This window comes from Branchiostoma belcheri, unplaced genomic scaffold (assembly GCF_001625305.1).
Source record: "Branchiostoma belcheri isolate BF01 breed outbred unplaced genomic scaffold, Haploidv18h27 scaffold18, whole genome shotgun sequence".
Taxonomy (NCBI): Eukaryota; Metazoa; Chordata; class Leptocardii; order Amphioxiformes; family Branchiostomatidae; genus Branchiostoma; species Branchiostoma belcheri.
The window spans coordinates 3092066-3109136 of record NW_017803268.1 but is presented as its reverse complement, the minus strand read 5'-3'; the positions used below and the strand labels follow the sequence as shown (position 1 = coordinate 3109136).

At 40.4% G+C, this 17071-nt stretch overlaps 1 protein-coding gene across 1 annotated transcript in view; it reads left to right on the top strand.

Annotated features, from left to right (window-relative positions):
* The window catches only part of LOC109467450 (synaptotagmin-12-like), a 49807-nt gene that overhangs the window by 4883 nt on the left and 27853 nt on the right, over positions 1-17071 (top strand). Inside the window, exons 3-6 of the mRNA XM_019765439.1 lie at positions 9090-9326; positions 10160-10323; positions 13675-13900; positions 15664-15792. Coding sequence (XP_019620998.1) covers positions 9090-9326; positions 10160-10323; positions 13675-13900; positions 15664-15792 — 756 coding nt within the window. The remainder of the gene's footprint in view (positions 1-9089; positions 9327-10159; positions 10324-13674; positions 13901-15663; positions 15793-17071) is intronic.

Below are 17071 nucleotides of genomic sequence, written 5' to 3'. Positions count from 1 at the left end.
CGCGCGCGCGCGCGTGTGTGTGTGTGCGTGTGTGTGTGTGGGCGCATGTATGTGTGTGTATAAGTGCAGGTGTGCTTGTGTGTGTGTGTGTGTGTGCGTGCGTGCATGCGTGCATTGCTGTCTGCCTACATGTACAATTTGTAGGTCTATACTGTATGTGTGTATTTCACTTACTCATAGAAAGAGGGCGCTGATATATTTTAGACATCTTTGGAGAATGTTGGATTGTCCACTGAAATATATAAGAAAACAACAGTTCCACGATTACATACCTTTACTAAATGACGTTAACCTTTACGCCTGATGACTTGTACATACGTAGATGTCTCTCATTGATTATGCAAATAAAATTTCATTTGCATGAGTTATATCATTTGATCGTATTCTCAACCAATGACAGCCTTAATTTTATTAACATTTTCATTTACATTTTTGACCCTGGGAGGACGAAATCACTGGGTTAGTGAAGTCACCAGGTCATCCACATAGTCTTCCCGATGTTGTATTCCAGCTGTGCGGTAGGTTTAGAGATGTGACAATCCGTTAACGTGGGTGTCCCACTCTCCTATGACACATTAAAGGGACCTTTTACTTTGCCCCCTTTTAAGTTGAATACCATCAGACCGCTTGAAACATGGAACGGATTTGGGGTTCTGATCCCACTTGTGCTTTATTTCTATTTGAATGTACAGTAGGGAACACCCTCTGTGAGTCGTATTGCCCTTGTGGGATCGCACGCTTTCACGCACGTTGTCTCCTTGGCACAGCGTCAATTATTTTCATCGGCTCTTCCAGTCAAAACAATTTACAGATTCATTCATGTATTTATAGTTGTCTTCTCTCAAACATGAACATATCCTCGGCTGTTCTTAGGCCACACCAATTTAATTTCTTGGTTAACGGATTCGCTCACTTCATTTTTTTCTGATTTGCAAATAAAATAAAAATTCAGAATCAACTGCAAAATGCTTATATTTTGCCCTGAACAGTTAAAAACAGTCCTTTTCCTCCTAGTTGTTACAGTTATTCCATCTTTCAATGCAATGGTATCATTAAAAGTTCCAAAATCCATTGTTTAAATTTTGAACCAGTCTGGTGTGTTGACTTCATGGCTCCTATAATACCATTTTGGGCCATAATAGGATGCCTAGACCTGTTTTTATTTTTATTTTTTTTCGCCCGCCCGCTCCATTATTTTTCTAGAAAAATCCGTTAACCAAGAAATTAAATTGGTGTGGCCTTAGCTTGCAATTTTTTATTTCAAACATTATGATAAATTAAATCCAGACAGCCTAATCTTTACCAAAGTTTCTATCCTTAACAAACAACGGATTTTATTTGGCACGGCCCTTCATTGTCCTAAAAGACGTCACAAATTTATGACCAAATAAACCCAGTTTCATAAAGAGGGCAATCGTAAAAGTAATGGCTAGTTTCATTTGACTTTTCCTACGTTTCCCCGTATTGGTAGTAAACAAAATTACCAGTTTTCACTACCCACCAATGTTTGAATGTAGAAAGACCATTCTGCCCTGGCTGACCACCAACCTCGACTGTATCGTACACTGTTACAGTTGGCTCACAATCAGCAAACTATTGCCTACAGTTCCCCGTATTGGTAATAAACAAAATTACCAGTTTTCACTGCCCACGAATGCTTGAAATTCAATGTAGAAAGACCATTCTGCCCTGGCTGATATCCAACCTCGTCTGTATCCTGCACGGTTGGTTCACAATCAGCGAGCTATTGCCTGTGGGGCTCGGCCTTATTTATCATAATCAGGGAAGCCGACCTGCAATCTATATCTGTGAGGCCATGTTGATTTGATTATATGGATGACATTTGCGCGCCCATGAATTTTGGTTCTTCAAGTTTTTGACCATACTGTAAATCACAAAGCAGAAAACGAACATACAAACATACAAAGCGACAAATTTTGGAAAACGATACTTATGCCAAAATGTATTCCAAGGGAAAAGAAGAAAATGTGAAGAAATTATTCTATTATTCGACATACCATACTCTGTTTAGTTGTTTGTTCAACAGTTACACACACGTAACTTATCCACAACATTGTAGACCAGATTGATGTGTAAGTAAGTACTAAGTTATTACATTTTCAGCACCAAGGACAAAGACATCCATGGCATCATCTAGCTTCAGAATCCCACTTTGTTTATTCTCACATTTGCATCAGTTTTGGGTTTCCCAGAGGATGTCATCCATATAATCAAATCAGTATGGCCTAAACATCTCATGCAAACAAGCATGGTCAGCCAATAACAACCCGTCATCACATAAGCCAATATGAAATATGGTCAATTCTTTTTATCATAATGTTAGTAACTGACAATTCATATGAATACTGGATAGGATTGGGGATTGGAAGAACCAGAATTTGCTTCGGTCAAATTCAAACAACATTTTAGGAAATGTTACAATTTATTATTATAAGAATATAAGTATTCTCCCTACATGTAGGTTTGTCGGTTTCTATATATATCATATAACCAAGGAGGTTAAATGGTCCTACAACATGTATTTAAACGAACCTCCTTTGTCAAACGACTGGATTCAAGCAGAACTTGTCCTTGGTGCTGGAATGTTGCTATTTACAGGCACATGTACAACTCACAGTTACTGTGCAAATATGTCATCTTTGAGCCATGTGTTATTTTACTGTTACAGTACAATACTTTTATAGTCTAGATTTTATTATCATTGGAAAGATACTTTGAAAACTTAGTATGGAAGAGCCGGGGAGTTCTGAGGAACAAGATGTCCAGAAAAACTAAGTACAAGCTATATAATAATATAGAATACAACACGGTGTATTCCGAATCGCCTGAGGTACCAGCCCGACCGCAGGTCGGATCGCCCAACGGCCGGAGGGAGATCCGATCCGCAGGAGGGCTGGGACCAAGGGTGATGCAGAATACACCGTGTTGTATTTTATTTATGTCATACCCACCCAAGAAAACACGCCTTTTAATGCAAAATGAACGAAACTTTGGTGTCCTAAACCCCACAAATGCAGCGTCCGAATTTTGTATTCGAATTTTCGAAAGTGGTGCACGTGGTTAGGGCGTGCACGCGGTTAGGGCGAAACGTGTTCGAATTGTTCTATGGAACATTTGGAAGCCCCGGGCCGTACGCGTTAAGAACCCCTGGAATGACAGGTATGACAGGTATGACATAAGAAGTACTATCTTTCCGACGCAAGTCACAGTGTGCCTATCCTTGGTGACGGGTAATATTGTGCTGACTTGGCCCGACTTTCTATTCATGTGGCATACAGCCCTCCATTATTAATGAGACAAGAGTTGAGGAGGCCACTCAGCGGTCTGAAAATGTCAGACAGAATCAGACTCATCACAAATCCTTAGACTTATATCTAAAAAGGAATTTGATTCAGAGATACTTTTTGATCCAATACGTATGCATCATGAAAATATATATAGCAATGTGTGTCATACACATTTTAGGAGAGAAGGGCCAAAGGACATCAGATTTTATTTCAAAGCAGCAATAAAACCTTCCTAAGAGTTGATTCTTTGCCAATCCTGCAATCAGATGAAAAATCACGGACGGATCATGAGTAGGTGGTTGATACAGAAGTTCTAGATCCCCAGAAGTCGTGAAGCTTTTCAGTCGGCGCCGTCCTGTCGGCAAGAACAGCAGGTCGCAAAGTCGTGCAAGATGAACGTGAGGTTGCGAAGTCACGCGAGACTAATTTTGCCATGAACTCACGCGAGACTTAGGTTACTAGGTTCTCCGTTACGTTTGAAAGTTGCTGTGGTCAATGAGTCAGATATATGAACCATGTAATGCATCACCAATTCTAACCAAACGCGAGGCGATAGAGTTTTCAAAAATCAATAAAACCTAGTAATATCAACGTTATAATGTTCAACAGTGCGACAAGATCGACATTTCGCAGAAAAATGATCCTTCAACGCAAGCCTTCGACAACATGCTTTATTTCTTTTCCCTGTTATTATATATTGATTGTACATAAAGAGGCCCCGGGGGAAGTTAGCCCCCTGAGATGACTGTTGTTCCCCTACAGACTCTAACCTGATTACCACGCTGTATCAAAGGATCTATGAGAAACGTAGATGAATATGTTGCTTCAAGGTCTCGGCACCTACCGCGAAGAACATTTGTCTTTGACATATTGAGGAATAGAAAACGAAGGTTGCGGATCAAGGGTGATTAAAGGGTGTTTGGGATGCATGGAAAATGCTGATCTGTTGTCATTCAGGTGGAGAGTTGGTAATCACAGAGCTGTCAGATACGCCATTAGAACCTCAAGGACTAGACCAAGTCATGACTCTCAAGGGGTGGCATTGGGCTTGCCACTATAATTTGTCTGTCAACAGTCAGCACCCCCCCCCCCAAATGCCTCTTTTTTCATTTTTTTAAACATCTTTCTTTACATAATGTAGTTTGCAATTTTTTAACAGATAACCGTTATGAAATTATGAAAAATGGTATATGTGGAATATAAAAAATTTCCCATAATGACAACTCTCATAAAGCATTATGTAGTTACCACAGTGATTCACGGAGCTTTAGAATATGTTTCAGCTTAAAAGATTATTTTTACTCTTTTGTATTTAGTATTAACAAAGGAGTCATGACTGGCAAATTACAGAATTTTCCTCAACATAAAAAAAGCTATGATTATTTTCTCCGCAATATATCACGGAAGTTCAGAAAGAAAGCAATAAAAAAGAATTGACTTCCGTGTCAGGTGTCGGCAACCACAAGACAATATTTTAAATTTTTTTTTTAAATTGCCACAATCCAAACAAATGATTTCAGTGTGCCTAGCCCTGACATTTACCATTGATTGCTTGGCAAATTTCCGGTTCCACTCTTAGTGTTAGCGGATGTACATCACGGCTATTGTCCCCAATGACTCTCTCTTCATAGTCGAGTCCGGATTTCCGCTTCTCCGGTTCAGGCCCCAGAAACACGTGTTTGATCTGATTGCGCCCCTGTATTCCCATCTAGCGTGCCCCATTCCTGACGCCAGGTAACGTTCTGGTATACACGTCTCCCAATGTGCAGGTACGTGTGTTTTCGTGTTACCGTCCTGATGTTAGCATTCAAATTAGCTATCCTTTTTTTAACGGTATTTTAGTACCTAGAGTAGCATTAGTGATTATTATAGCTTTCCGCACGTTAAATCTAAGCCCTGTACATGCTTTATAGTAGGGTATTGGTGTACCTCCGGCTACATTTCTTAAGGGCACAGCGATAGATTCAATTTGCTGGTCCCAATAGGGATATAGAGGACAGGGTATTGTGGAAACAAATATATATGACAGGCATTGTATTGGATCCTTGATAAATTGATGTGAAATATTTTCCTTGAAATCACTGCGTCCAAAATATTGGTTGGGTTTTCATACGTAATATCTTGCATGATGTTCCTACACAATTATTGTCTCCAAATTTCATATGATTGTGCAGTTATATGCATTACAGAGCTAATATACGTGACTTCAAACTCATTGTAATGCAGAAATGCTCCTTCTATAAATGAAATCTGGATATGCATTGTATATCTAACAAGGACATCTAGAGATTTCGATCTTTTTCTTCCCATCAAAGTTAGGTTTTGGACAACATCTGATGAATGATTCATGGCTAAATTGTGCAATGTTGCTCCCGGATATGTCTCTGTAGCCTTCCACTAAAAAATAATCCCATTCTTACAATCCGTCATAACAAATCCTGTGATTCCGCTGTTTTCACAGAAACAGACTCAATCAATGTGAAAACATCCTGTAACTGATCGATGAGATAGCCCATGGGCAAACGTAATGTATGATTGTTAGAGCCGGCTTCTGTTATGCCCAGCTGCTGTCTCTTTCATGTACAGACTATTATCTTTCAAGTGTTTACTATGGGGATACATGGTTAGTCAGCTAGGACGCAGTTTAGGGTTATTCAACACAAAAGCTTGCATTGTTTTCAAAAACAACAGCTTGCGCAAACGTAATCGGATAAAGCCCTAATCCTCTTCCTGAACAGAAGATACGAAATCTGCTTATCCAGAGGGCCTTTTTCAAATAGGTCAACCACTAATGCCTTAAAAGCCTGAAAGATCAGCGATAAAGATAAACCGTCAATGTGTGAGATTTTACACCACTGAAATATTCAGAAATTCGTCGCCATTCTTGCTGTGAAAAATGATTTTATTTCATTTTTTCAAATCGTGGGTGTGATGCTATTTTCAGCGCAGATACATATGTTATGATTGTCTATTATTATTCTTTGTCTAGACACTTAGAGCAAGTCATTTCATATTCAAATATCCAATGAGGTTTTGCAACAAACCGAACTTATAAACACTTCTGTTGTCTCTTATCTTTACATCTTACCATTTCCTTCCCGAATGTTTTATTCTGTGTGTATATCAGAAAACCTTTACAGCAATACATATTTGAAAGATTCCGTTTTTCAGTCGACTGAAATAAACAGAACCTTTACGCAAAGCTTTTTGGTATGCTGATATGTCGGATTTCATGCAGTGTATGTGGTTTACTAAGGCCTTCATTCACCGCACATGCTGACAAAAACGAACGGCTCCATCTTGTACATTTGACCTTGCTGTCAATGTCAAACCGGCCCCTAGGGTGTAGGACACCAGCTGCGTCCAGACCGCTTTATAGACCAGTTTTTCCTCCTTTCCCAAGGCCGTAAAATTATACTCTTCATTCAAGCGTCGCTGGGGGATTTTTCTCGTTAAAGAAGATCGATTCTTCATCTATGGGGCGAGTTGATTCTAAGGCCACACCAATTTAATTTGTTGTTTCTCGGATTCGCCCTGTCCATTTTTTCTGATTTGCAAAAAAAAAAATTTAGGTTCTGAATCAAAATTCTCAATGAAAGCCCCTTTCTTCCTACTTGTTAAAGTTTTTCAATGTAACAACGCAACTTTGTTTCATTATTAAAAAGTTCAAAGTCTATTGTTTCGATTATAAACCAGCCTGGTATCTTGAACTCATGGCTCATATTGTAACATTTCCGGCCTTCATGGGGTGCCTTGGCCTGTTTTTATTTTTATTTTGCCCTGTTGCTTCATGTATTTTTCTGAAAAAATCCGAGAAACAACAGATTAAATTGGTGTGGCCTTAAAAGAGATCAATTCTTCATGTGAGGGGCGAGTTGATTCCAAGTGAGCGTTGACCCTCTGAAACTGGATAATCGATGCCCAGCTGTTTTCCTTGCACGTTCTACAGAATGTGATTTGTGACGTCTCCATGGGTTTAAGCTTCGTGTTACGTTCTGATAACGCTAATATCTGTATGTAACGTGAAACTTAAACCTATTTTACAGTCTTGATAATGTTTTTATCAGAGAAGAAATAAATCAAGACGATATCAACACAAAACATGACGTTAAAACCTGCGCAGGTGGCACAAATTACATTTTGTACATTGTGTAAGAAAAATAATCTTCGTGTAAATTATAATATTAGGTATCATCTTTAATAACTAAAGAATGTTCTTTCGAAGAAGAAAAAAACAGTGTGACTTCTAAAACGAACATTTTGAAATGTATTGAATTCTCAAAGCGATGGAGAGCATTATAAGGGCAACTTCAGTATACATGAAATGCTACACGTGTAATAAGCATTTAAATTAGATTTTTAAAGCATTATCTCAATAATTCACACCCACATTGCCCCCATGCACCCACCTTACTCCGGAAACATAGACAACAAGAAACCATAGATTTCAGGCTTCCGGGAAGTATAGGACGGTCCCTCGTGCAATCCTCCGCTTCCTGAATTCCTGCTGGCTCAGGACCAGAGCCATTTCCTGTGTCTGACCTTTTCATCTCCTGATCCTCCCCCTGCCACCCACGTGATGTTAGTGTACTCTCCAGACAGTCATACACACAAACGCATGCTCAGCCACCCAAAACAATACTTCCGGGTACATTTGGCAACAAAGCAAAATCGATGGCTTTTGTCATAAAGTATAATTGCTGTAGTTTAAGTATAGGCGGGAGATATGTAGGATCCATATGGACTGAAGTGTGCTTGGGACGAAAATGATACTCTGAGGTGGGTGTAAAATAAAAATATAGTTTTTACAGTTGAAATGGACATGGAAAGGTGACAGAAATCCCACGGAGAACACTTCTAACAAGCAGAAAAGGACATAAAATATGGTAAAAGCCCAATGCTAAAAATAACGATAAAGCAACTTCTTTGAAAGTGTATGGAGTAATTACATACAACTCCAGTCTTGTGAAATGATAGTAATTGTGCACGTAGAATAAAATATTTTAGTGTATTAGCACTGCACATATACAGGATGAGCCCGCTATATTCATTAATGACTACAATTCAAGCGTGAATGATGTGTTTGAGACGAATGTAAGTGATACTTTGCACGTACATGCTGCTTGTTCTGAATCAATGTCTGAGTCTACGCAGGTACCCGGTGTGAATGGGATAATTACTAAGGTTATGTAACGGTTGCCTAGGTAGTCGTTGAGGTAGATGATTACTTCTGTTGCATAAGAGTTGCCCCAGGGTTAAGCATAGTATAAATTAGTATTGTTGCATAAGATATGATCTGTGACTGCAACTTGGTGATAACTTGCTTTCAAGTTATCTTCACCATCATTCCAATTATAATATACATGATGTACTTTGCAATCTAAGTGTCACACTGAGTCACGTCTGGCACCTCAGAGAACTGTGACAAAACAAGAAGTTACTGGATATGATTTTGGAAATGGTCAGACGTTTCAGATAGCATCCACTACCTTTCATCAGTGACACTAGAGAGTTGTCAGAAAATCAGGTTTATAAGTACAAACTATTGATTGATCTGCAAATAAGTGAAGACCAATTTTCTCCATTTTTCGAAGAGGTTGAAAGGCCAGAAGATCCGCACAAGTCTCGACCTAGTCTCATGTTCTAGCAAGTCTAGGTCACTCTGTGATCAAGATGTACAGTCGACATCAGAAATTTGGAGGTACGTGTTTCTAACTGTTGATTGAAGTCACTGATTGAAGAATATTCTTACTGACTGTTATTCTCCATTTCATTCCCCAGGTGAAACAGGAGGCGTCTGCACTCCCCCTCGACCCTGCCACGGTGCAGTATGTGCAGCCATACATCGAGGAATTCAAGTCACCCGTGGAAGAGCAGCCGACCGGAGCCCTCCCCCGCCAGGACACCGAGCAAACCGAGTACGAATCGGTGAAGGGCGATGACATCACCTCGGATCCCGGCGACGAGAGCACGCATAATGATGACGTAGGAGAGGGGTACGCAAGTGCTCCCGAAGAGGTAATAATATGAATGAATGAACTTTATTGTTCAACAATGGGGGCCCGCAAGCCCTTTTCCGTAGAGCGTAATCGGCCGTTTTAATTCTATGTAGAGCGTAAACGGACCGCTCTAATATTTTTGCGTAGAGCGTATTTGGCATTTTTATTCTACGTAATGCGTTGTAGCCACATGGAATTTACTTTAAAGCGTAATCAAGAGGTTTCCGAATTCAGCGTAGAGCATTGTAGGGACCCCCCCTCAACAATCGTACAAGGTACAATGGATGGCAGTAATACAACAATACTACAAAACTTAACTTACTACAAACGACTATCTAAACAGTATTTGAGTTGCCATATGGTCATGTATTGATGATATGTTCTCGCTTATGGAATAAAGTGTACAAAAATTGACCTACATAAGCAGATATGGTACATGTAGTTGGACATGACAATAATTCATGGAATGTATCGTACTGTGTACCTGCAGATTGGGTGAATTTTGTCCTAGCAATACATAATGTAACAATGTATCTCTAATAATAAGAATGGTTTATTTGACATTTCCCTCACATACATTTGTAATGTCACGCTTACAGTCCTGAGACTGAATTATGGTGATAGTACATACATACATTATCATAGAATAGACTTAAACAATTATTACTAAATATTTAAAAAAGTTATAATTACAGAACAAATTTATCAATTGAAAGTTATTGCACAAAACACACTACAACAACAATTTATGTACAGTCGAAGTATACAAGATATAATAAAACTAGTACGATGCGTTAGTTAAAAGATGCACATTTGTGTACTATAACAAATTATTAAAATCTTTGAAATCAGGTACTGGAGCGAGAGGAGCGTGAACAGGCCAGCCCCTGCAGGGAACGGGACAGCCCAACCCGGGAAAGAGACAGCCCAACCCGGGAACGAGACAGCCCAACCCGGGAACGAGAGAGTCCAACCCGGGACCGAGAGAGTCCTCTGCTTGAAAGATCTGCCTCGATGTAAGTAAAACTGGTTTTGTTATCTCCAAATTTTATTTCAAGTATCTAATTTTAGTAATGCTAAGAATGTTCATGTTTTTTGGACTATTACGTTCAACTTGGTAACTCGTGTGGAAGAAATAGCTTGCTACCGTAATGTTTCAAAGATATTAGAGCCCAACTCAAGCATCAAAATATGCAAAACCTGTGGCTCGACAGGCTAAAACTTAGACGCCAACACAAGATCTACTACACACACAGGCGACATCCACCCACCCACGAAGTTTGCAATAGACGATAACTACACATGCATGTAATAAGCCATTAGAATTCATTTCTATCACACTACAGTATGGTAAAAAGTGTCTTTACCCTAGATATGATATGATTTTCAGCTGCAGTATAATCATCTTCGTACTGGCTTACCATTTTTATGTCCTTTCTATCATATCTTCTTGCCACTTAATAGTACCTGCAATGCCACACAAAAGATCCTATCAAGAAAGGTCTGCCTTTTTCTGCCATTGAAAACACCCCTGACTCACTATTCATTGTTCTTTATTATTCTGTGCGGTGAAGTTGCCACGTAGTGCACCTTGCCACACCACCCTTGACACTCTCTTACCAATAAAGGCCTGTTGCGACGCTACCTAAGCTGATGAAGCAATTTCGTAGTCCCCTCTTAAACTTCATTCTGTTGGCACCCTCCTCCTATTCCTGCTGATGCCAGCACATGAATTGGTATCGACCAGACCAACTCTTTGTAATCTGTAGACACCCGACCTTTCTATAAATCGACCCTCTGTGTGATTGGGTCAATAGCAACTGCAGGCAGCAGCTGGTACATTGCAGGGAAACAATATCCCTAAAGTAGGTGATAACCTACAGTGGGTGTCACTGGAAGAGAGGGTTAAAACAGTTAAGCAGCTGGATATGATTTTGGAAACGGTTACTAGACGTTTCAGGTAGCATCCACTACCTAAGTCCTTTTTGGAAAAAATTTGTCTTCACTTACTTGCATATCAATCAATAGTTTGTACTTATAAGCCTGCAATTCTCCTGCAGTCTCTTAATGTCACTGACAAAAGAAAAGGTAGTGGATGCTATCGGAAACATCTGACTGTTTCCGAAGTCATACTTAGTTGCTTGAGTAACAGTTACTGTTTTTTGGCATATCTTATTACTTTCACTGATGTGTCCTGACTTGGGTGAGGGCTAGGGCTAGGGCTTAAGGGCTAGGGCTTAAGGGCTAGGGCTAGGGCTAGGGCTAGGGCTAGGGCTAGGGCTAGGGCTAGGGCTAGGGCTAGGGTTACATGTAGGTAAGGGTTAGTTAATATGCAGTACACCCTGTTAGACAAAACTTTGTGAGCAATGTATAAAATTTTTTTGTATTCTGTATTGATTTTCAAAATTGTATTATTTATTTCTTACCACCCAAGTACTAAAAAAAGATATAATGGATTTTATTCACTAGTATCACTATTTTCTTTCACAGCTGGAAATAAGTGCCGTAGTAGTATAAAATATTGTTTGATATTTACCCGCATCCTCTGGTATTGAACGACGAAACGTGAGGTGTAAAAAGATCGATGTCATCTTCATGCCGTTTGACTCTTCAATGTTGAAAAGTGGCGTGACCTTTCGTTTAAAAGCTCTACCAGTGAACAGACCTTGGGAAATGCCCTAGCCGTTAAAACGTTTGCGCAAAGGTTAAGAGCTCCAAAAGGTCGCCGTCACCACATTTTGACTGCGATAACGAGCTCATATGAAATCTCACGGGCACGCACAGAAGCTTTCCGACATTCACAAATCCTTAACGATCAGGCAGTATTCAGAACGGAACACGGTTAGAATACAGTGTTGTATTGTCCTTGTATTTTGCAAACTCATGGAAGGTACAGTACTAACAGTTAGAGGCTGACTGTGATATGTGTGCATATTGGCTGACTGACTGTGAGTCACTTTTAAAATTTTGAGAAATTCTATGCTTAGCATAACATGATGTGGTATAATTCATCATAATAACAAATCATAAATGCCTTTGATTACATAATCAATATACATCACCTTGGGAAGGGGTAGGTTTATTTGGTATTTCATTTAAACGATGAATGAATTGTCACAGCATATATTGTCATATATTCAACCAAAATGAGCAAAATCTTTATTTTACTATCATTCAAAAGATTGCCAAAATATCTGAAATATGTCTTCAACACCAAGTTGTTGGAAAACAACCTTTGGAATAACATGATTATGTGTCTACCTATTGTCGGATATGATTTCAGTGAATTTGGAATATGCCGAGTGTTTAAGTTAATGCGTGGACCGTTTGAAAAGTTCAATCCTCCTGCCCTTTTGTTTCCCCAACACCCTGTGAAAATTGATATTGAGTTTTATGTATTTTTAGCAACGCCACAGGTGTTGTAGACAGCTGGTATTTGTAGACAGTCATAAAGACTTAACTACACACACATGAAGGTGGTAAGGTTACATGTTGGATTTCCTGTTGTGGATGTTTGAAAAATCCGAGTTGTCTTCACTAGAAATCACAGGTAATGTGTTTTGTCTGCACTGTAGTGATTATCTAAATGTATTTTTTTGATGGGGTAATTGTTACTCCGATACAAGCACCTTTTAGAAACCTACCAGATGTGCAAGCATTTTACGGTCTACAATTCTATTTCTCAACCTAATTAGTGGGTTGGCCCCTACCCTTTTTCGAAAACAGTGGTGGGTTAGGGTTAGGGCTAGGGTTAGGGTTAGGGTTAGGGTTAGGGTTAGGGCTAGGGCTAGGGCTAGGGTTAGGGTTAGGGTTATGGCTAGGGTTAGGGCTAGGGTTAGAGTTAGGGTTTTTTAACGTGTGTGGAGTGTGAATTCATCACAAACACGGGATCTCCATTTGCTGTCCTATCTGAGGGACATCCCTACCCAAATCTAGGCACTCATTTCCACCCCGACCCAAGGGCACAACATTTGAGCATGTTGGGCCCGAAACCGGGACCTTTGGTTCCGAGCCAAATGACTATCTGGCTATATAAACTAATTAAGTTGCAAGGTTTCCTCTCCAGTGAGACGATCAGCTCGGACTGCTCTGTGTTTGAGTCACTTGTGGCCAAACTGCTCCCAGGCATAGGGGATCAAACCCGGGACCTCTTGGTTCCGAGCCGAATGACTATAAGGCTATATGTACTAATTACTTTGCATGGTTTTCTCCCCAGTGAGATGATCAGCGTGGACTTCTCTGTGTTTGAGTCACTGGTGGCTGAGCTCAGTCACAGGCATAGGGGATCAAACCCTGGACCTCTTGGTTCCCAGCTGAACGAGTAATAGGCTAGATAAACTAATTACGTTGCACTGTTTCCTCTCCAGTGAGACGATCAGCTCAGACTGCTCTGTGTTTGAGTCTCTGGTGGCGGAGCTGCTCCCAGGCATGGGCCAGTTGGAGTTCACGCTGGAGTACGACGCTGCCCGTCAGCAGCTCCTGGTCACCGTCATACAGGCACAGGACCTGGCCATACAGGACTACCAAGGGCCTATTGACAGCTTTGTCAAGATCTTCCTGCACCCCAACAACGAGCCTGCCGCTCAGTCCAAGGTACGGGAGAAACAAAAGACGTTCCAACGCAATTGACTCTTATGCTTTATGTTAATATGTTGTCCTCCTTTGTTTTGTAAGAATGTCTTGTCTTGTAATATGCTGGGCCTCATCGGAAAACAGCTATTGCAGGCTGAAAGGGGGCACCCAGCCGTCCCAAGATGAAATAGATACATAAAATGTCTCTATAAATTAGTATAATCATTTAAAAGCAGAATTTCCTCAATGGGTACCTGACTTCAGTTGGAGAAGTAAAATGCAGTGGAGAGGGGCAGCCAGATTTTCAGCACCAAGGACAGGACCCATTGAATATTACTTGAATTGTTTCTTTATCTCGCATAGCTTTACTTCCCATCACTTACCATTTACCATTGGCCTTCTCTTGATTCCTTCTGCATACATTTGTATGTATAAGAATTAAATGGTTTACCGGTATTTGTAGTTACTGTAGTAAAACAGCAAGAAGTATTTCACAGTCTGCAGACCAAATTACACACTCCTTTACATGTACTTAAAATCACAATTTTTCATTACAATAAAAATATACAAACATTTAACATCAATTGAAATCTTAAAAAGTCCTCGTGCTGCACAATCAGGCAGTATTTGAATCATTGGGCAGTCTAACAAAGTAGGGAATTTGTGAGTTCCAATATCGTTTAGTTCTGCTTTTTATTGTCCTCAACCTGTATGATAAATGGCTTCACAAGGGAATGCAAATCAGGCCCTATCCCTCGTCTCCTCTGGAGTTATAGCCGGATCAATACCCATCCTTCATGCACGGTCAAGTGGAATGATATTAGATGTTTGATTGTGAGTTATTGGGGCGAGTCTGGCAGTGACTCTGATTTAACATTCCGGTCGATATCGCCCCTCTCGACTCAGGATATTGCATTCCAGTGGAGACGGATTTACGGGGAATATTATCTTAATGAATATCTGTGATGGGAAGGGATAGGAGAGGGGGGAATGATTGGAAAGGTACTTTACGCGATCAGTTGAACTGGTGGGTGATGAAAAGGGAGTTTGAAGATGATTGTCAGATGTTGTAAAAGGACAAAGGCTGCTGATTGCACCACAGTTAAGTGTTTATCGTAATTTTACACTTCACTTCTACATGTGGCTCGAGCCTAGAAAGGGGGGATAGTTTCCTTGCTACATGAAAATCATGAAAAAGAAAGAAAAACTTGCTACGTTATTGTACATTTTTAAATGTTGAGTCCAGTTACCGAATGTTCAATAAAATTTTTGACCTTCATCGGAAGCACTGATCCTCAGTCTCTTGACACTTAAAAGAATCATGACATCAGATAGCAAGTCAAAGTTCTCTTAACACGACAGTAATATTTTTCCCATTAGTTTTTATAGCTTGAATGGGGGCCTGCATGTCCTTTTTTGTAAGGCATAATCAGGCCTTTTTAGTCTTCGTGATCCATAGGCAGCCTCGCCCCAAAATCAACGTAATTCGTAATAGTACATTAGCTGCAAAGTGTGAAGTCGTAATCAGCTCTGAGACTTTAACGTGATTCGTAATCGGCGGCAAAAATTTTGCATAATCATTACATGTACCCCCCCCCCCCCATGCAGGCCCTCTTGACTTAATGGGAAATAATGGGATTAGAGTTGAGGATGGGGAAGAGTTGGGGAAGAGTTGAAGAGGAAGGAGAGTTGAAGAAGGAGGAGAGTAGAAAAAGGGAAGAGTTGAGGAAGGGGAGGACTTGACTTCCTGAAGATTATTGTATCTCCTCCTGTCGTTCCCCCAGGTGTACCGTAAGAGTCCCAACCCGGTGTTTAACGAGCGGTTCATCTTCCACGTGCGTGAGGATGACCTGGACTCCCGGATCCTGCAGTTCTGTGTGTACGCCTACGACAAGTTCTCCCGACAGAGGCCGGTGAGTCGTGCACTTTCTTCTTGATGGTTCGATCACATTTGTCGCACAATCGCAGTACGATTGCAATCTGAGTGCATTCTTGGGATAGCCAAAGGTGACTTCTTCGAACAAAATGATACAACTGTGGGAAAATCTCAAGATTTTCACATGGCTGGCAATGGTCTGTCATACGATCATTGTACGAAAATGCATGACAACATGCAATAGTTTTCATACGAAAGTTAGTTGCAATTGCAAACTGAGTAATATAGTTGGCATGGTCAATGCATTTGTAATGTACAAAATTCAGCTGTATTTTTAGGTCATTATCAGCCGTTGATTCTGTCACAGCCTGTGAAATCCCACGATCAAAATCGTGTGATGACAGTAAATTTGACAGCTGCAAGAAAACCCCCTAGGATTTGCATGGCTTTACTGAAGGCATGAAGAGTACTGTAGTAAATCACTTAAAGTAGAAAATCACTTGAAAATCGAGGAAAGCTACAAGCACGTACCAAAGGTATTTAGAGCAGTTAGACTGGTAGAAGATTGTGTGGAAATGTTGTTTTGTTTCCAATACAATTTTCCTGCCTTTTGTTGTGATTGTGGGCTTTCTTTTCCCTGTGAATGTCCTTTCAGTTTGGCTCCATAGATACTGTATTTTGTCACTACCTTTTAACGATTTCATGTTCGACACGCCAAAAACCCAGGACTCTCTGTAATAACTTACCATCAGAAGTCAATTCAAGAGCAACTACTATGTCTAGACACAGACACTTAACTTCCCTCTAAAGACGTTACCTTGGTGTTTTGTCTATGCCGTGGTCCCAGTATTGGAGCCAGAAATTGCATTCCAGACAACAGACTTCACCACAAATCAGGTTCCTGTTCCTGGTGATAAAGTTACCGAGCGGGTCTCTGGGAAAAGGAGAGGGTGTACTTTCTGCAAATCCAATTGGGCTGGAATGCAGTAATAGTCTCTATGAAATCTGTTATGATCCAGCTTGATTTATGATGTAGATAATCCAAATAAGGAAGATAAATTTCCAAATTGCAACACTCAGTTAGGCCACACCGATTTAATTTTATGGATGACATCTAAAAAAAAAAAGATCACGTCCACCGAGGCTCTGTCCTGGCTCTAGGCCTGGGTAGTCCATGGTAGTTAGCGACAATACAGAGGCTACCGAATTCGAAGCTCCACGGCTCAAGAGCTCAGTACATACATACAGTACCGATTCGTAAATTCCGCAAAAAGCCAGCATATGCCGGCTTGTCGTATACGTCGCTAAGTACTGCG